Source organism: Silene latifolia, unplaced genomic scaffold, assembly GCF_048544455.1.
Source record: "Silene latifolia isolate original U9 population unplaced genomic scaffold, ASM4854445v1 scaffold_290, whole genome shotgun sequence".
NCBI classification, from domain to species: domain Eukaryota; kingdom Viridiplantae; phylum Streptophyta; class Magnoliopsida; order Caryophyllales; family Caryophyllaceae; genus Silene; species Silene latifolia.
In genome coordinates this window covers 104,535-125,000 of record NW_027413229.1, presented here as the reverse complement: position 1 = coordinate 125,000, position 20,466 = coordinate 104,535, and the positions used below count along the sequence as shown (strand labels likewise).

General features: G+C 35.6%; 3 protein-coding genes across 3 annotated transcripts; 1 reads left to right on the top strand and 2 right to left on the bottom strand.

Annotated features, from left to right (window-relative positions):
- Positions 1-5,841: 5,841 nt before the first annotated feature.
- LOC141639179 (snakin-2-like) lies at positions 5,842-6,813 on the top strand. The gene is made up of 3 exons (XM_074448358.1): positions 5,842-6,081; positions 6,182-6,239; positions 6,331-6,813. Exons 1-3 carry the CDS (start codon positions 5,989-5,991, stop codon positions 6,510-6,512), a joined length of 333 nt encoding a protein of 110 aa, XP_074304459.1. The 5' UTR covers positions 5,842-5,988; the 3' UTR covers positions 6,513-6,813.
- Positions 6,814-6,906: 93 nt separating this feature from the next.
- Positions 6,907-11,304, bottom strand: LOC141639177 (uncharacterized). Its single transcript, XM_074448357.1, has 6 exons — positions 10,819-11,304; positions 9,862-10,061; positions 8,702-8,842; positions 8,537-8,617; positions 7,503-7,627; positions 6,907-7,255 (listed from the first exon to the last, which is right to left on the bottom strand). The coding sequence occupies exons 1-6, from the start codon at positions 11,039-11,041 to the stop codon at positions 7,207-7,209; spliced, it is 819 nt and encodes a 272-aa protein (XP_074304458.1). The 5' UTR covers positions 11,042-11,304; the 3' UTR covers positions 6,907-7,206.
- A 646-nt stretch (positions 11,305-11,950) lies between these two features.
- Positions 11,951-16,715, bottom strand: LOC141639176 (putative alkaline/neutral invertase F). Its single transcript, XM_074448356.1, has 5 exons — positions 16,627-16,715; positions 14,682-15,140; positions 13,862-14,293; positions 12,611-13,169; positions 11,951-12,528 (listed from the first exon to the last, which is right to left on the bottom strand). Exons 2-5 carry the CDS (start codon positions 15,081-15,083, stop codon positions 12,233-12,235), a joined length of 1,689 nt encoding a protein of 562 aa, XP_074304457.1. The 5' UTR covers positions 15,084-15,140; positions 16,627-16,715; the 3' UTR covers positions 11,951-12,232.
- Between the last annotated feature and the right edge of the window lie 3,751 nt (positions 16,716-20,466).

Sequence of the window (20,466 nt, the reverse complement as noted above, 5' to 3'; positions counted from 1 at the left end):
ATCGAACTTATATGATCCGAATCAATCAACTTATTGGATCTCGAATCAACTTATAGGATCTCGAATCGAATCGAACTTACACAATCCGAATTTAAATTAACTTAAATTAATTTAACTTAAATATTATTATTATTATTATTATTATTATTATTATTATTATTATTATTATTATTATTATTATTATTATTATTATTATTATTATTATTATTATTATTATTATTATTATTATTATTATTATTATTATTATTATAAAAACGCAAACTTTTATTGAGATTAAACAAAAAATTTACAAGAAATTAATGGGTAACCAAGAGATAACACTGATAAGAAAATGTAGTACAAAACACAAGGTAAGATAGTAACATTTTTTCGCTTTATATACATTGATTTGTTCATACATTATACTCCGTAGTACGGTTATATTACGATAAAAAATAATGAGAAGAGTGATAATTTTGTTTTAAAAATAATAATGTATATATGTATCGAATAATTAATAATGCCAAATGTTTTTGCGTCGGTTTTTAAAAATAATACTCTGTATATAACTTTTCTAAATTCAAATTATAGGATCTTAACTAATAAGATATGAACTGAATTTATAGGATCTGAACTGAACTGAACTCTTACAGAATCTGAACTAAACTTAACTTATAGGATCTGAATTGAACTGAACTTATAGGATATGATCTGAACATATATGATCTGATCTGAACTGAATTGAACTTATAGGATTTGAAATAAACTTAGTTTAAGTGACTTTTAAGTCCAAAAAAACAGGGCCATATTGAGAATAATCATTGCAATTTCAATATATTTTTTAATAGTACGTACTCATTAGACTTGGCTTTTCACACCAACTCTATTGCCCACTTGACTTGACTTGTTGAATAATCGAATGCATGCCTGTTCATTTAAAGTGTTGTTTTCTTAATACGACTGTGTATTTAAGTGTGATTTTATGTTTAATTTGGATCTACTGCTTGGTTGCTTGTCAATTTCGATTTTGCATCCGTAGATTCGAACCAATATTCTCTATTTATATATAATAATGAATACTAATTATACTCCGCTAAATGTTAGTTAGAAATATGTTATTGAAATTGTTTCATATACTACAACCATCTTAAATAAGACTTTTTAATCGAAATTATAAGATACGGAGTAAAAATAAGTTTGTATCTTAATTCATGAAGTCTTACACTATTGAAATTGCGATTTGTAATTCCTTTAATTGGATGATCATTGATGTCATACAATTAACTTCATTCTTATCCATCCCATTAGTTAAGTTAAGAAATTCCAAACAATGCACGAAATGTAACAAAGGTAGTCCACTATCACTTGTTCCAGTCCAAATTCAAGTTGGCAAATTAAGATGGTAGCAGTCAATAAATTAATGGTAAAATAAGTCTGACGTCGGTCAAAAAGAATTGAGAAAGAAGCAAGTAGGTGGTGGACTGGAGTAGATACATTTGTTGAAGTCAAATAAGATGGACTTGTCCAGCTAATCTGTCTTTGAAAAACACAAATAATAATGCCAACTTGAGTTGCACACACATTCTGCTTGTCCAAACTTGTTAGGACATCGTATCTTACTTGATCGCTTACAATTCACGATTCAGATACCCCCAGCTCTTATTAATTAGTTATTAAATACTCGAAAGATAAGCAATTAATTGAAACGTCTTAAAATAAAATAAGTAAACAAATGACCAGAACGAAGGAGAGGAGGATATCGTATACGTAATCAAAATTCAGTTTTTAATATGAAGTAGCTAGGACTCCGTATTTGGAAAAAAAGTTGAGTGGGAAAATGGAGGGACAAAAGGGGTAACTTTCCAGATAAAATACAAGCTGTCAAAAAAGAAAGAGTGCACAGCTGGAGCACAGCTGGAATTGTTAGTACCAAACAACCTTGAGTTGCTTATTTCTGGACTTGAAGGCCCACTTCATCAATCTACTTCCCAACTTACTACTCCCCACTCTCCTCTTTTAATTCCAGTATTATATTATAAGACTCAAATCATCACTGCACTAACAGTCTAAGGTCCTGTTCTTTTGAACTGAAACAAATCTGGTCTGAACTGAACTGAACTTATAGGATCTGAACTGAACTTATAGTATCTGAACTGAATTGAACTTATAAGATCTGAAGTGAACTAAACTAAACTTAAAGGAGCCGAACATAACTTTATTTTATTTTATTTTATTTAACTTAACTATTATTATTATTATTATTATTATTATTATTATTATTATTACTACTTGCCAAGAGAGAACATTTGTCATTTCCGTCTATTCACATAACTCTCCCATTTGCCATATTTGGACATGTTTTTTTTACTTTTCTACCTTTGACTCTTTTCTTTATTTACCACCCTAACCACCCCTAAACCATCATATTCAATATTTTTCATTATTTAACACCTATATTCTTACCCCTATACAATATTTTCATTATTTTAACTTCATTCCTTAATTTTTGTGCCATTGTCCAAATGGGACAGTTATTCGGAATAGGAGGGAGTAACATTTTTCCGCTTTATACTACGATTACATTACGATAACAAATAAATCACATACTATATCTTTTTTTCTAACCATTTATTTCCATATTATCATAATCCTCATCACTTTCATCTTCACTATCACTCTCAACAACGGATCCATTGGCTCGCCAAATGTTTTTTATTATGTTGTTTCGTACCTAATACAGGACCTTATTCCGCTTTTTATCAAACATGCCCAAATCTATTATGACGCTGAAATTATTAATGAGAGGAGTGATTTTTTTTTAAATAATAATGTATGTATCGAATAATTAATGTCAAATGTTTTTGTATCGGTCTTTAAAAATAATACTCTGTATATAGCTTTTCTGAACTAAATTTATAAGATCCAAATTTTTCTGAACTGAACTTATAGGATCTGAACTGAATTTATAGGATCTGAACTGAACTTATTGGATCTGAACTGAACTGAACTTATAGGATCTGAAAAATTCGTGTGGCTATTTTATCTGACCCGAGGAATCGTCTGTATGATTTAAAGACATTTATGTTTCGGGACCCTGAAATCCCGAAAACTGTATATTACACACTTAAATTTGAGTTGTTTGGTAGGTCGTACCGGGTCTTGTTTCTTTCCTCCAAGTATTTCTACCACCTGTGTGGCTGTGTAGAGTCGCTTCTGTTGTTTCTCAAAATCGTTATCGGCTTATGTTCTTTTCCTATCAATTTTTTTACCACGTGCCTGGAGTCGTTTCATGAGTTACCGTATTCAATTTCAACCATATAAATAACAAGTATCCATCTATTTTTAAGGAGTACTCGCTTTTTGTCTCGCACTAATTTATCGCATACCGTCATACTCAAATGTCCTTTGTTGATTCTCAAAATTTATGTGGCTGTTTTATCTGACCCGAGGAACCGTCCATATGATTTACGGACAATTTTGTTCCGGGACCCGAAATCTTGAAATCTGTGTATTATACACTTAAATTTGAGCCGTTTAAGAGGTCGTATCGATTCATGTTTCTTTTCCGCCCAGTTTTTCTACCACATATCTAAGGTCTCTTCATAAGTTAGCGTATTCGATTTTCAGCCCTAAATAAGAAGAATTCATCTTTTTTTAAGGAGTACCCGGTTTTGTCTCAGACTCGTTTATCCCGTACCGACACCCTCAAATGTCCTCTGTTATTTCTCAAAATTTGTGTGGTTGTTTTATCTAACCCGAGGAACCGTCCGTATAATTTAAAATTATTTTATACAATCCGCTAAAATTCCAAGGACGGTATGTGATTCGATAGACAAAAAATCAAGGCGTTTTCTATGGGGTGATGACGAGGATAAAAAAACCTGTTCATTTACTTTCATGGGAAACAATTCAACGACCAAAGGCGTCTGGTGATCTTGGGATCACCTCGGCTAGACAAGCCAATGACGCGTTCTTAACGAAACTAGGTAATGGACTTTTGACAGAGCATACCCGCCTTTGGTCTCGGATTCCTCGTTTCAAATATTGCAATAGTAGATGCGACATAGACATGTTCAGGCCGAAGAATAATATGTCAAACGTGTGGGCTGGAATTACGTCTCAAGCTCAAACTATTTCAAGGTACGACCATGGCGGTCAGAAACGAACGACATACCCTATTTTGGGATCATTGTTGGGTAGATGATGGTTGTCTTTCTGATAAAGCTACTGCCTCTATTCCAATTGATATTCTTGGTGCAAAAGTAAGTGAATTGTGGAATGAAGGTACATGTTGGAAATGGGACTTGTTCGCTAATTATCTTCCTCAAATTGAATTACAGAAAATAGCATCTTCGCTTTGTCTCGACCAGGATCTTTAGGATACGGTATTTTGGAAAGGCACGACTTCAGGCCGGTTTTCTTTAAAATCTGCACTAGTCGTTATCAAATTCTCCTATGTGGAGGGTTATATGGCGTTTATCAGTTCAACAAAGGATCCAAATGTTTTTATGGTTAACAACTCATGGAAGACTTATGCACAATGTGAATCGCGTCCGTCGCGGTATGAGAGATGACTCAATCTGCCCTAGGTGTCACAGTGAAGAGGAAAGTTCTGATCATCTCCTCCGCTTGTGCCCAGTTTCTCGCAACATTTGGAGCCAAGTAAGTAGTTTGATTTCCCCCAATTATTTTTACAACTCCTCCTATTCTGATTGGCTGACATATAATGCGAGTAATAACGTTTCTAATGCGTCGGAGGATTGGTCGATGCAATTCGCTATTACTTGCTGGTGGATTTGGAGATGGCGTAATAACATCGTTTTTGGCCATGACGAAGATAATCTTATCGACCCTAGAGCATTCTTAGTCCAACAATTTGCGTCATCAAAAAATGCATTTGATCAATTTCCTTTATTCATCCCAACACCCGGTCAAAGAAAACGAGAAGTTTTCATTAGGTGGCACCCTCTGCCTCATGGTTGGACCCTCCTAAATACTGATGGGGCGTCCAAAGGGAACCCGGGGCCAACAGGATGTGGTGGCTTATTTCGTGATGAAATGGGAAATTTTATCGATGCATATTTCTTCTCTGGCGAGTATTGCACTTCGATGAAGGCTGAATTGTTAGCATTGGAAGCGGGTATAGAAAGAGCTCGTGATTTGCACATCGATAAGATCCTTATTCATATGGATAATTATCCATGTATCAAACTCATAAAGGAAGAGCAACTAGTAAGTAATAATCTACGATCTTTGGTCAAAAGATGCAAGGATCTCGTGTTTGACAATAGTTGGAAAGTGAAGTTGCAGCGTAACTATAGGAAGCTAATAGAGCGGCTGACTGGCAAACAAATCAAGGGGTAGAGTCAAGTATTACTAAAACCTTTATTGATGTTCCATCGTCTACACTTCGTGAAATTCTACGCGAGGATATTCTTAGGGTGGCTACTCCCCGTGTAAAATCTAATTAGTTTAGTTTACGGAGCTCACCCCTCATATGCAAAAAAAAAAAATTAGATATTATATGTTTGTATATCTAAATGCAAAATGGATACTCTCCATTTCTTTCTCTCCATTTCCTCTCTTAAATTCATTTAATAATATTTTTCCCACCAAATCTCATTATCACTTTATTTTTACCCATTAATTTTGAACCGTTCGATGATGCTAGAATACAATCTGAACCAGTGAAAGAAAATGGCCTCTCCATTTCTTTTTAGGAAATGGAGAGAAACCTTCCTCATCTACATGATACGGAGTAGTCCGTATATTTCTAAATCGCCTCATTTGTTAGCCGACGGGTCACACTCACAAGTCACTAGTGATCATAAATGAGGCAATATAATGTGACATGTGGATTACAAGCTTTGTTTTCACTGCCAAAGTAAAACTTGAATGAGTAACTTTAACCGCCACTTGACTCTTTAAATACACCTTAAACCCTGCCTACCATTTATATGTTGTATACTTCACACTCCCAACACTCTTCTATCATACCTTAGGGGGAAAATGACTACTTCTAAAGCTCTAATTGTTTCTCTGTTCTTTTCTCTACTTGTTCTTCATGTTGTCCAAGCTTCGCAATCAAATCCTAGCCAATTGGTAACATTCTAACTTTATTTATAGGCTTATAGCTTAGCTACCTTCAATAAAGATGATAACTTTTAACAAATTGTGTAAAATATGGAATGCAATGGTGCAGGGAAGCAAGACTGTAAGTGGAACAAGTGCTGGAAATGTGGTTACGGGTGCTAAAATTGGTGAGTTTGTTTTTAAGCATGCATTTGGACTTGGTATATGAAAATTATGTCATTAAACAATTAACCTGGCCTTGTGAATGTATGTATGTAGATTGCACGGCTGCGTGTGGTGTAAGGTGCAGCGCAACAAAGAGGCCAAATCTGTGTAAAAGGGCTTGTGGAAGTTGTTGCAGGGACTGCAATTGTGTGCCACCTGGCACCTCCGGCAATTATGAAGCCTGTCCTTGTTACGCTAACAAGACCACCCATGGCAATATCCGCAAATGTCCTTAGTCAATTTGGGCATGGGCCCCATCATCAATTGTCATTTTCAGCTCTTCTTGCTATTCAATCAACTTTGCAGGGTCTTTATTGTTTGCATTTCTTTGTGTGTGTGTGTGTGTTAGTAATTTATTGGAGTACGAAGTCGTGTAATTATGTGATGTGTCCCACGTCTGTTTATCGGTCTTAAATACGGAGTACTATTGTTTGTTTTTTAAGGGAAATACTAGTCGTCGTCGTTGTATCAGTATGAGTATGATGAATAATGAAGCAATACAGCATCAGTAGTGCATCTCTTATGCGTGCAACTAAATCAGTATTTCATTTAGAAAATGAGTTGTATTATATTATATAAAATGAAGGGGTAGTAATCAATTTCCAAAATCCAATGGAAGAAACTGAGAAACAAGCAACCAAGGCAAAATGCAAATACACAAAACAAGCTTACTATTCTTTTGCTCATCTAGTATTAACCTTAAATCTGTTACACAATCTGACTATTTGGCTGCCATAAAAATTAATGAGATCTTTACAGATAAATAAAGCCAAGAGGACGACACTTCTGACATTTTATCAACTCTAAACTTTACAGCAGCCCTAATGAAATTGGCCGTGTCTGTGATGGCCTGCACCAACTGTGATCGAATACCACCCTTAAGCTCTTAAACTAAATTGTTGGTGCAGCTTCTCATATCTTGCATAAAATTTAAACCACCCCTGAAGGAAGTCGCATAACCAGTTGCCCTCCAAAGATGCTGCAAGCATTCAAAATGGGATAAGGAAACCAACACAAAAGCTTATACTCCTACGAAACAGAAACAGAAACAGTCTATCTTACATGAGATAGTCTCATATGTGATATGTGACCCATTAAACTTAATACTTAATGATTGGTCTCACATGTCCAGCAGTGACTCCGGCTCATTGAGAAAAACAAAATGAAAGGAATTGCGTATTATTTGGTAAATAATCACACACGAACTATCGAGAAAGGATTGTAACCTTTTGACATAATAATAGCAAAAGTCGGCTAGGATGAAAGTTTGAACAATCTCCGAGATGAGGACAAAGGATGGCCATAATCCATAGCCTAACGCTGTGAGGAGGTGCCCACGGGTATCCAAAACCTAAATGACAATAGAATCAAGAGATCACAGCATAGAGTTAGAATAAAGAACCGTGCCATTGATGTATGTTTCCAAATCTCACAAAATGAGAATTTTGCAGTCAACAGCACTAGAGCACGCATGTAAACTATATCCTTATATATGAAGCAAGTGAACCAAGTGTGGCCACTGGCCAGGATCTATTTAAGTACGTAACATGTTCCTCTCCCTGCTTTATCAACTATCAACCTTCCCTGATTTCACAACAATGCACTTCTTCGGGAAACAGCTAGACAAGTAGCAATTACGCCAACTAGTTAACATAAAGGATATAAAAGCATGCACGTATAGTAAATTAGAGCATTCCTGCTATCGTGTGACCTAAACCAAATATCTCTGCTTACAAAAGATGGAACATTGGAACCTTGGGGTTCTAACAAGGATTGCTAGACAATTCTTGAAATTACAGTAATGATCACCACGAGAAAAAGTCTACAGTGCTATTGCTACAAGCAAAGTGACCATGGAATGTTCTAACTTGAGCTGAATGTGAAAAATAACCATTTACAAGATCAACATTTCAGCAGCAGTTGCTAGCATGGTATTAATTAATCTGCGCGGACTTAAAATATGGGAATCACTAATCACAGCCTCATGCCCTCATCTCGTTCCAGTTCACACAAAATAACATCAGAAGTCTTCAGCAATGACCTACTATAGTAAAGTATTACAGAGCGATTTTATTAAAGTTTACTTCTTTACTATTACTCCTCTCTCAATACCTCCTCTAAGGCATTCATGAATGGCTCTTTTCTGTATGGCTTTTTATATCCTAACATGAAGGGGCAGGGAGGGAGTTGGGGACTTGGAGAGCTAGAAACACTTTCAAAATCTAATCCAACATCACAAAGTGCAACAAGATTATGATACCTGAAGAACCCAGTGGGCACAGCTCAAAAACCTTGCTACTCCAAGCGCAAACACATAATGAGCTGTAAAAGGTTCAACAATCTGAAGCAGGAACAAAACCAATGAGTGAGAAAAAAATCTTAACTATGACAACCTTCAGAAAAATTAATTACAGAAGAATCAAACCTTAGTATTTTGCATAACCCGCAACTGTGGCAACACCGAAACAGCTTCTAAGTATACACACAAGGCCCACATAATTCTGTTTACAATATTGTGCGAGGTTGAGGGATGAACTAATAGCGCTAAAACAGCACAAGGTGCCAACTGCATAAACATAAAGAGAGAGGAAAAGTTCAGTCACAACAATATAGCATAACAGGTGAAAAGGACGGATATGTTAGGTACTAAAGAATTAATATAAGCTAGGAAATTCACAGATTTAAGTCAAACCAATTAGTAAGAATTTCATCATTTTAAGTTTTCCCTTTTTGGTATTACCACTTAAGAAACCACAGAGAAAACTAAGAACCTATAAAAGTAAGTGAAATTAGGGCAAGTTAATGTGATAGGCATTGTCCACCAGCAGAGAAAAATAATCAGCAACTAGATCACACACCAGAAGTGCATAACGGTAATCAACAATGAAGACTTGATCCACCCCAACACTTGTTCTGAAATTTATATAAAGTTGGCAGGTGCGGCCGCATGGGGAGGACAAAGAAGACGAAATATAATTTGGAAGGTCATATTTTGTATACAAAAAGATTTTTCAAGGACATTATGGTCATTTGATTCAAATAAGTAATTGCCAAAATAGAGATCACTCCGTAAAGAAACAACCGAGAAAAGAAAGTGGAACATATTGAAGAAAATGTACGAACTAAAAGACTGTAAACATAGTCTCTCGTTTACATCATAGAAGAGAGTATATAGGTGAGACCATTGTTACTTTGTGACAATGAGACACTAAAAGACTGTAAAACTGGCACGATCTATTAGATCATAGTTCATAAAGATAAGAAACAAAATTAAGAAGTATACGCACAGACTAAACAGCAGTAGTAAACAGGCTTAGAGAGAGTACACAACAGAGAAATCGGGAAAAAAATTATATTAAGTAACTTAGCTCATTAGCTGTATTATCAAATACCAACTAGACAAAAATACGATCACCTTAGAGATAAGAGAGAGAATCTCCTTCACTCTTTCAAGTTTTAGGTATAACCGACAAAAGGTGGAAGATCGGAAAATTTAAAAGACTGGGCTTTTCATGATATATATATATATCACTCCTGAAGTCCAAGTGAAGTTGAGCAATGGAAAGAGTAAGTCGTTTCACTTACCACATAATATATAGGAAAATTGTCCTTGTCGTCCATATAAGTTGATCTCAAGCTGAATCGAATCATATAGATTACCCACAACGTAAAAAGTAAGGTTGCGGAATCAAGCAGGGTGTGTATATCATATTCCATGACAAAGCTGCAGTAAAGTCTTATTGCTAAAAAAATAGCTGTCAGCTCTTGTGATTTCAGCGACAGTCCTGCAAATCATCGAAAAAAGGATAATGAGCGTCATGAGTCATGACAAACTATACATTATACTTCCTCTGTCCCGGTCATTTGTTGTCCATTTCCATATTGGGGTGTCTCAGTCATTTGTTGTCCTTTCTATTTTAAGAATGAATTTGATGAGTAATTTGATCATTCTCATTCAATTTGTTCCACATGTCATTTTGTTATTGGCCTATTCCTCTTTCCTTGGTCTTTGTGCCAAAACGAAAGGACAACAATTGACCGGGACGGAGGGAGTAGGACACAACTTGTGAAGCCATATAAAAGAACAACAAACAAGCAAGGAGACTGACTATTGATTAGGCTACATAGAATAGAAGCAGCAAAAAAGAAGGGTCAATAAGCTAAACAAACTTGGAAGAGAGTCTTAAGACTCTTAACCATTGTTGTTTCGAATCTAAGAAGTAAGAACCTATCCTTTAACCCATCAATCAATAAAGTTTGTAACTTGTCGCCACTCTGGAACCGCATTGAGCTCATCCTCCCCCAAATCTTCTCTAGCTTAAGCGTATCAAAAATAACAACATTGCATCATAATCCTCCCCAAAAAAAACTTGGTACAGAGCGAAATTCATTCGATTCCGATTGAATAACAAGCATTATAAGAGTATCAAAATCTGAATTAAGAAGCAGATAGAAATAGAATAGGAAAGGCTGAATCTTTATTTAGGCAATTAAGATTAAACAAACAAATCAAAACATGAAGAATGAATAAAAACAAAGTACCGGCGCAAGTTTTCTCCTTGGTGAGCTTATAAATAAGGAGGGCGATGCCGATAGCGTGAACGGCTTCAGCGGCGACGAAGAGGTTATCGTGATCGTGAACGACGGCTCTAAGTAACACCAAACTAGCCATACCTGCAACTACCGCCATTAAAGCTTTCACCTTCGGAGGTTGTCGTTTTACCCATATCGTTATCGTTTGGATCGCCCTTCTCTGCGCCCTCATCTTCCTTCGATTTATTATTTATTATTTATTATTTATTCTATTCAATTCAATTGGGGATTTTATTTTATTTTTATTTTATTTTATTTTACTTTGTGTGTTGTTTGATGATCTAGGGATTGGTTTTATTGGAGAAGCTCTCTCTGATTTATTTGTTTATTTATTTATCCTAATGGTTTCCTTATTGGGAGTGATGGAGTTTGTTGAGTCACTCTTGCTTGTCTTCACAATTTATTCCGGCTATGGATTATTATGGTAACTCCCTCTCTTCTAAACCAACCCGACTTAGAGTAATTGGAAAATAGAAAACTAAGTAAATTACGCAAATATGGTAATTTGAAATTAGGAAAACTGAAAATAATTAGGAGTCATCATATTCATATTCATATTCATAATAGAATTAGGAGTCCATTATTCATTCTTATAAATATATACTTGTATGTATTCAACCTAAATCATTGTTCAGCTTCTCAAATATGAAGAGACAAAACCCTAATCCATTCTTAATCATCATCAACTCATCAAGTAAGTATTGGAAGCCCTGTTTTTAGTGACATGTCGATTCAAGACTGAAGAATACTCTCATGCGTAACTAATTCAATGTGAGTTGCTATTCCTTTTATTTTGTTTAGGTTACTGTATCGCGCTATTCATTCACCCTCGGCCACAGCCAAACAATCCACTGCCATCATGGACCTTATAGAAGCAAGATGCTATCCAACCATTGAAATGGAGCTAACTTATTTATATGGTAAACTGGTCAACATCATAATACTTGAATGCCAAAGTAGTACCTCTACGAAACATACAAATTGGCCCAAAAAAAGACTTTAGGTCAAGAAAACTTGTAACATGATAGCAGCATGCATGCATGCATACATTGAGATTTCCAGAGCAGATTAGTAAACGTACTTTTGAGTCCAAAAGTGTAACTTCATACCAAAACTTGAATGTTTGTTTTCATGAGTAGTAGTAAACCTAGATTTAGTTTCAAGCTAAGTTCAACCAACCAACCAACCAGTTTCTTCTTCCTTCCTGCTAATTTTGACATCAATCATCAATCATAATAGAAGTCTATCTATATACACAGACCACATAACATCATAAGCACCTCTTAAATCTTTGTTCATCAACTAGAATCTCTACACCATCCATCATCTAAGCTTACCAAAAAGGACTTCTGTCTCAAAGGAATCACAACGTCCACGAAGCTGATCTTCTCATCACAGGCTTCATCTCTTTTTCTTCCTCAAGCGCAATCATACCCAAATGTGTCGGGTCCTCTACCATCATCTTCGCCACCAGGTAACCTGCTATAGACCAAGTCTGACACTTTCGAGCCTGCTTTCCAACAAATCGTCCTGCCTTTCCGTCATAGTACTCTGGCCAGTTGTCTTTCGACAGCCGCGCTTCTGCCAGCTCTATGGCATTTTTTGCCATTTGGCGCCGCCCTGCCTTCAAGCATGCAGCTGTTAAGAGCCACAGCAGAACTGCACCCACGGAATTTAATTTAGTATATATAATGTTAATAACATGATGCACTTTTTAGTAATTATATTATAGCGAGTATACCTGGCCATGAACCCCCATTATGATAGCTCCATCTTGTATTCTTGGGATCACATCCTGTGATTATGCGCCAATCGTGGCTTTCAATGGCTGGATAGCATACTTTAAGTGGCATCTCACCAACCAACTCTTTCCATCTTGCTTCTATAAGGTCCATGATGGCAGTGGATTGTTCGGCGGTGGCCAAGGATGAAAGAATAGCAATACAGTTACCTAAACAAAACCAACGTATATCCATTTTCGCAGGGCCAACATTACCAATGAAATAGCCACCACGATTTGGCATGAAATCAAAGACCCACTCAGGAAGGGAATCAGGCATCACATTGAATTTGTTTACTGCGGTATGAGAGTATTCTTCAGTCTTGTATCGATATATGTCATTAAGCTGCTTGAAGTCCATCCAGTAGTAACTTCTCATGTGGTAGCTCAAAGCACGAAGACGTTTGACTATCTTCTCAATGAATTCCTTCCCTTCATTGTCTTCCTTCAATAAAAGTTTTGCGCACCTCAAAGCCATGAAGAACAAGGCTTGGATTTCAAGCGGATATCCATAAACACCCTGCACATAGAATTCCCAGATTTCACAAGAATTTCAGAAATAAGTGCATATTTTTGTAAATACCATAACATTTGTATCCAATCTTTATATGTACTTCTTATTAGGTTTTCCTTATTGCCTCATGTAAATATTTCTTAAGCTTTGTAATTACCTTAATCTAGCTAGATTCTAGGTTCTCTCCTATGTAATTATTAGTCTAAATACAAGTATTATGATCATTGATAAAATAAGAAAAACATTCAACAAAACTCTCGCGTTAGTTGTTACAACAAACAACAAATACTATAAATAATTCAAATATCACTAAGCCATTTCTATCTTGTAGCTGACATGTCAGAATGAACTGGTGTCGCCCACTTTAGAAATCCAAGTACATATATTTGTGTAGAGGCCGCCTTACACAATCCAACATAGCATTTTGTTCAGTGTTCTGCTTCATTTATTCAGATTTAGACTTGTCTTATGAAAGCAAGGAACTAGAAACAGAAACTTCTCACATTAAATGGGAAAATCCCCTTTAAATCTCTCTTCGACACTCCAACTACTATTTCATGGATCATAACTGACTGGCGGAATATGAGGTGGAATCAAAATCCTATTAAAATTCTCAATGTTTGAGCCCATTGAACACTTAGAAGAGAACTTCAACAAATCAGTGCATAAAGTTCGAATAGGAGGGCTTACTGGCTTACCATTCTCCGATCAATCATGCAGCAACCATCAGCACAGAGGAGAGTTGGGAACGTATCGAAACCCTCAGAAAGACACAGACTGAGAATTAGCCGCATACCCTTCTGGCAATCTGGCAGGTCAGCTAATGACGTGTCTCCAGTACTTCTCGTGTATGCCCTCAGTAAAATGATCCACCAGAATCCCGAATCAACAGGAGCAACTCTTCCTATTGCACTTTCACCAAAGTCCGCGATTAAAGTCTCGTGGTTTCTCACTGGATCATGGTGAACTTTAAAGCTAGCTGGCATCACACCCTCAGCTAGTTTGAATTTATCAATCTTCTTCTCCCCTGATTGAAGGCGGAGAGTTTTCAGAAGAAAATTCCTCACGATTTCAGGTTCCCCATTCATCAAAAAAGCCAACGCACTCGGGACAAAATCTCTGACAAATACCTATAAGAGTGAAAGCATTTAAGAGTCTTTGACCATATGATACTTGACAACTTCAGGCAGAGTTCATCAGTTCAAATAACTTCTATAAAGAAAACTCATACGGAGTATATAGTATATTTCACTTACTCCAGAAATCCAGAATGCTACACCCCCTATCACTTAAAAAGTTTTTTTTGGTGTACTTGGATCATGAGTACCACCACTCAGTGACTTGACTGACAGACACTAACTTAAATGATAACAGATATCAGTAGTATTAGGTCTGTGATCATGCATTTAGGTAACTTACTTAGGCTTGCCCAAGCTTATTGACAGCTTATCAGTTCTCACAAGATAAAGATGGAGAAAATTAATTTAAATCATACAACAAGAAAACAAACTTCTGCACCTGATCGTAATTGCATTTTTCCTCAGAATTATCTAAAGCGGCAATAGTTCCAACAGGTTTGCCACGCAAATAAACCAACGAACGCTTCAAAGCATCCCATGCTTCACCGACTAGTGGAGACTCCAAGACAGCATGTGTTCCCGGGGTAATATTTATGCTCGGGGTGTCTATAACAGATTGGCAACCGGCACACAAGTTATTTTCAGGACGATCTTCCTGAGAGGATATGACATGTGTAAACTCACTCAGTGACCTTTCATCAAGGGATTTTTGTCTGACATCAGTATTCATGGTACGAGGCCTGCCTAAAAACTTCTCAAAATCACGTGCCTCGTTTTCATCATTTGTAACAGACGAGGTTACGTTTCCACTCTGGGCGAATTTAACAGAGAGCTCTGGCATTCTGAATGCTTAGAAGTTCAACTGAAAGAAATTGACAGAGAATGACCTTCTCACAGCCTGCATTTAGAGCCATCAAAATTTCAATTAAAAGAGAGTTTAAACTTGTATAATGTAAGAGCTATTTATGTAGCTTTACATTAACATGAAAAATAGAGTTCTATTCATCCATCTATCTAGAACCTTTGTCTGTACCAAGCGCTCAGCTACGACTCCATCTCATTTCACAAAACTTTCACTCCGAATGAGAGGGCCTTACATATGAGACAAATCAATTACCCATATAACCAAAAGTGGAATGCAACGCTCAATAAGTATATGGATTAATCTTACACATAAGCTTATATGGATTGGCAGTTTACTCATACAACGGTATATCATTATTAACTCTGCCTCAGACACAAAAGACATCCAAAGCACTTAGTCAAAAGTACCCGGATATAAGTAGGTGACAGGAGGTGAATTACATGACACTTGACAGTTGAAACCTTATCATAGCATGGCATTTTCACAGCCTCTCCTTGAATCAACTGAAAACAACAAACACTACCCCAGGGGCCTCAAGGGGTCCCACAAATGAGGGTAAGAATGGTCGCAATGTTTTGCAATGTTATCACCAAAAACAGACTGTTTCTGAATAGCCCATAGTCCATGTTCATGAGTTGGAATGACAAAAAGCAAGAGAAGGTCGATAGTTTGAGCGCAATGTTGCAGCAGTCTGTTGATAAATTCAAATCTCGTTCACGACAATGGAGGGTTTTACAGGCATGATACATACAATTACACAAGTTATGATTAATCTGTCAAAATCACTAATGCTAATACTCCTTATCTCATATGCACAGCAATGAGCGCATAAGATAAACTAATTAATCATACTTGAGTTCCAACAATGATCAAGGTTCTTTTCTGAATTTATCATCGTAATTGATCTAATCTAAGATAAACCTCCTACCTAAGAACCTAACCAACTAACTAATAATAAATGATAAAATGAATTAAACTAAACATGAGTTGATAAACTTGATTAGGCTCATTTAATCTAACGTCCAATAAACAATTAAATGCGAAAACACACTATCATCAAATCCCGTTTCCGGTTTCCCCCATACAAGGTTTGTCGCGATAATCTCCGCAAAGTCCAAGTTGGGAATTCCGTACCGGGTTTACGTGACGCTTCCCCCAACATGTGATTGTACTAAATAGACCCCAAAAAACGTGAAATCCTCCAAGAAAATCCATGGGCGATCATGATAGTCGTAGTAAAAATTATATAGAATGTCCAAGAAATGGAAGATAAATAAATTAGTAAAATCTGTAAGAAATAACATGAAGATACAAGAAACCCAAATACATGATTATGAACAAGTAAACATGATAATCATAAAAAAGAGATGGCATTAATTGAAGAACCCAGAAATAATGTGCATGAATAATATCGTCATAGATGAATGGAAGATCATCATTCATAAATAAACATGATTAGTTATTAATATGGAATTGATTCATTGAATGAAGAAGAGCGTAATAATTAATTAAAACAGACCTTGTTTGGGGAAAAATGGTGCAGGAAATAAGAATGCGTGAGAGAGTGAGTGCAATTGAGAAGCAAGTAGGAAGTATATGTAGTGTGACTGCGTGTGTAATCTGTTATTGTTATGGTCAATACTCCAAATAATAATAATAAATTGAGGCACGAGTTTTGTGAGATTATCAAGCGTACCAGATTCTTTATATTGTACGGACTAATATACCAGAAATCATGTTTATATTTCTCATTTCTCATTATTCTCATTTTCATTACTTCCCAGCTCGATTTATAAACAAAACAAGAATTCACCTCTTAAGCTACCAAAATTATTTACAACTCACTATATCGGATAAATTACGTGTAATCTTACCTTGGGTAAATATCTTCTAAAAATAATGTTATTATTATTATTATTACTTGTGCGTGGACGTGGACAGTGGGCCGGATTGAACAAGTCGAGCCGACCTACTTTAGAGGAGGTCCAAGCCCACACCTCATGCTGTGTGGGCGTGCTGAGGCTAGGGATGTCAATGGATCGGGTTCGGGTCGGGTGAAGCCTCATCCGTCATCCATCCGTCTTTTTTAAATCTCATCCAACCCGTCCGTCATCCGTGAAACATATCATCCGTCATCCATCCATCCATCATCCATGGATGAAACGGGTGGATCGGGTGATAAACGGGTGTTGTGCATTTATAATTTCAAGTTTAAAAAAATGATGATTTTTTTTTCTCTACAAAAATAAAGTTAGATAATTAATTTAGTTTAACTTTCTAGTGGGTAGGCTTACAAAATATTTATATTGAGAGTAGAAAAATATGAAAATTTAAATATTTTATATCTTAATAATGTGTTATATGTAAAAAAAATTAAATAAAAAATAATAAAATCGGGTGATGGATGGATGGCGGGTGGATGACGGGTGGAATTTCTTCATCCAACCCATCCGTCATCCACATCCGTTTCATCCGTCATCCATCCACCATCCATTTAAATCGGGTTTTCATCCATCTTTTAGGATCGGGTGGATCGGGTTTTGATGGATGCGGGTGAAATTGACATCCCTAGCTGAGGCAGGACAAGTTAGGGAATTGGTGGCCCTGAACCGACCGACATGATGGGTGGCTGGGTGGGGAATACCGGCCATAGACCGGGCTTGCGAGTTGGGCAAACGGAAGCCTAGTGGGCGGGTCGGGCCAGCCGCATCGATGTCCAACTTTACTTGTGCAAGGTAAACTTCTTGTCGAAATTGGGTCTGGGGTATAACTTAAAATACCTTATACCTTATGTGAAATGAATGATTTAGAAGACGTTACATTTGCTATGTCCATTTTTTCTAATTAAAACTTTAGAACTACACTCTTGCGAAATGATATGTTGTGGTTAGGTATATTTGTATCGAAATAAGGTTCATATAGTGTTAAGGAGTGAGTCAAGTGATGGGCCAAAATGTCACCATTTCTTGATTGTGAGTACTTCACTTGTTTAGTTGTTCTATATATGTACGGTTTAGTTAGCCTTTTTAATTTTTTATTATCAATCAATGAAATAAAATTATCACAATTTTACAATTTTGTAGGATGGGATCAAAATAAATAGAAATAATTTTGAATATTTTTTTTCATTACTGATTTCAAATCTTGTTTGGTGAACATGTTAAGTGAACTTCATCGATTTTTGCCTAAGTAATAGATTTACCAAATAATCTACTAAATTGTATGTTTGATAAATGTCATATTGTGAGAGCAATAGTCGCATAGTTTAACATCATGTTCAAATGTTCAATTATGTACGCTAATTAATAAACATATTCCTAATTCTACTTATATATATTTTAAAGTAATTGATCCTGTTATTAAAATAGGTTAACTAACATATTCTACTAACATTATTTGCTATCGTAAATATATATACTTCAATCGATGAAATAAAGTCACCGTTGGATATTATATTTCTAGATAGAATTTTCATTATTATGATAAACAATTAAATATCCTCTATTTACTAAATGAATAGGCGAAACATCAATTTTTCCCGCCTAAACATAATTCCTAAAATAGTGCTAGGGTATTTTTACTTTTAGCATATACTATATGAAACAAAAATGGCAACAACACCAAGCATCCTTTTACCCGGTTTTGGTCCTTCTCCAAAATCGAGGTCTACCATGAAATCCGTCTAAGAAGTCATGCCTCCAACCGCCCTATTTCACATCTTTGGTGAGTTTAGGACGTTTTTGTGTAGGATCTTTTATCTCCAAGGGCTACCATTCAGAAATTATTTGAAGAACTAAAGTAAAGGTACAGGGGACCCGATTTTGAACAATGAGCAAAATGTCGCTATCAATCTTTCCTTTTTTGATCCAACAAAGCTCAAGAGACTTTTAGAAGCTGCAAAAGAGCCTTACACGGTTCTCCAAGGCCTCCAATCAATCCATATAATCATAATTAATAAGAAGTTGAGCTAACAAACAAGGAAGATTGGACTATTAGTTTACATTAGCCTTTCTTTGCTTTATGTCATTTTCTATTTCAGCATTGTGTAAGTACCTTGGCTGCCGTTTTATATCCTTTAGCCGCTCATTTTGTAGCCCTTAGATGTAACTTGTAATCAAGGGTCAAGATTGTAAGCCGTGGTCTATATAAACCAAGTTAGGCACATGAGAACTTCAGATTTGAGTGAATTAAAATATGAGTTTGAAACTGAAGTTTTCAATCAATTTTCTTCTTGCTTAGTGCAGAAAACCACTCATTACTTAGTGTTTGAGGCGGAATTAGCTCTTGCTTCGTGATCTTGAGTTTAATTCCAAGGCTTAAACCTGATTCGTGATCTAGTTTAAGTCATATCCCGGTTACTTGTTCTTGTTTTCGTGTCAAACAGTCCCAAAGTTTCTGTTTTCATTGCTTTAAGTCATTATGGAAATTGTTATTTGAATGTTTAGTTCATAAGCATTTAAATTACAATCTTATTTCCATTGTTTTCATTCAAATTACTCAAGATAATTAAGATCTTATTTCCGTCCAAAATAGGTTGTTTCGTGCCTTGTTTTGGTTGAGTCGTTTGTTAGCTTTTAAAATTGTCCTTGTGTTGTTTGTTGGTCCTTAAAACAGTCCATTCAAGTGTCCAAGTCAAGTCGTTAGAGTTTCTGTCCAAAGCTTTGTTATTTGTGTTCGTTTTAATCTCCTCTTATTAAGCACACAAAATAGTCCATTAAACTGTTAAAACCGAGTCCTAAGTTTGTCCAAAAATCAAGTCCTAGAAGTTTACTTTACTATAGGTGTGGATATGATAAGTTATAAATGGATATAATCTTTTGTATTTTAATATTTATAACATTTAATCTTTCACATTCTGCACATATCTATCATTTTAGGATAAGAAAAATTCTTTTTTTTAAAAACTTATTGATAAAAACTTATTGACTTTTTATGATAAGAAGTTGCAGCTAAAAAAATATGGTATTAGTAATATTAAAATTCATTGACTTTTTATGATAAAAATTTGCAGCGAAAAAATATGTTATTAGTAAATATTTTTAAATTAACATCATTAATTTCTCGGTAAGAAAACAAAAAAAACTTCAAAAAAAGCACTCATTTATTACTTCTTACGATTTAATTTTTTTTTTTTTTTTTTTTTATTTCTCTAATCAAAATAATTTAAGGAGAAACATGAAAAATAAATGAATTGTCAATTAAAATTCTACAAATAATACACTAAAAAGTAAAACTCTATAAATACCGTGCATATATTGCACGGGGTCTATATTAGTAACTCTATAATTACCGCGCATTCATTGCTCGGGATCTAACCTAGTTTTACAGCATTAGAATAGGTGAAAACGCAAAATATCTT

Excerpts from the sequence above, each read along its gene's own strand:
- LOC141639179 (XM_074448358.1), top strand. The coding sequence starts at position 5,989 with ATGACTACTTCTAAAGCTCTAATTGTTTCTCTGTTCTTTTCTCTACTT. Across the intron at positions 6,082-6,181 it reads AATCAAATCCTAGCCAATTG|GGAAGCAAGACTGTAAGTGG; the intron begins GTAACATTCTAA and ends GCAATGGTGCAG. Across the intron at positions 6,240-6,330 it reads GGTTACGGGTGCTAAAATTG|ATTGCACGGCTGCGTGTGGT; the intron begins GTGAGTTTGTTT and ends GTATGTATGTAG.
- LOC141639177 (XM_074448357.1), bottom strand. The coding sequence starts at position 11,041 with ATGAGGGCGCAGAGAAGGGCGATCCAAACGATAACGATATGGGTAAAA. Across the intron at positions 8,618-8,701 it reads GGGTTATGCAAAATACTAAG|ATTGTTGAACCTTTTACAGC; the intron begins GTTTGATTCTTC and ends TTCCTGCTTCAG. Across the intron at positions 7,256-7,502 it reads TGCTATTATTATGTCAAAAG|CATCTTTGGAGGGCAACTGG; the intron begins GTTACAATCCTT and ends GAATGCTTGCAG.
- LOC141639176 (XM_074448356.1), bottom strand. The coding sequence starts at position 15,083 with ATGCCAGAGCTCTCTGTTAAATTCGCCCAGAGTGGAAACGTAACCTCG. Across the intron at positions 13,170-13,861 it reads GCATGATTGATCGGAGAATG|GGTGTTTATGGATATCCGCT; the intron begins GTAAGCCAGTAA and ends TTCTATGTGCAG. Across the intron at positions 12,529-12,610 it reads TAATGGGGGTTCATGGCCAG|TTCTGCTGTGGCTCTTAACA; the intron begins GTATACTCGCTA and ends CCGTGGGTGCAG.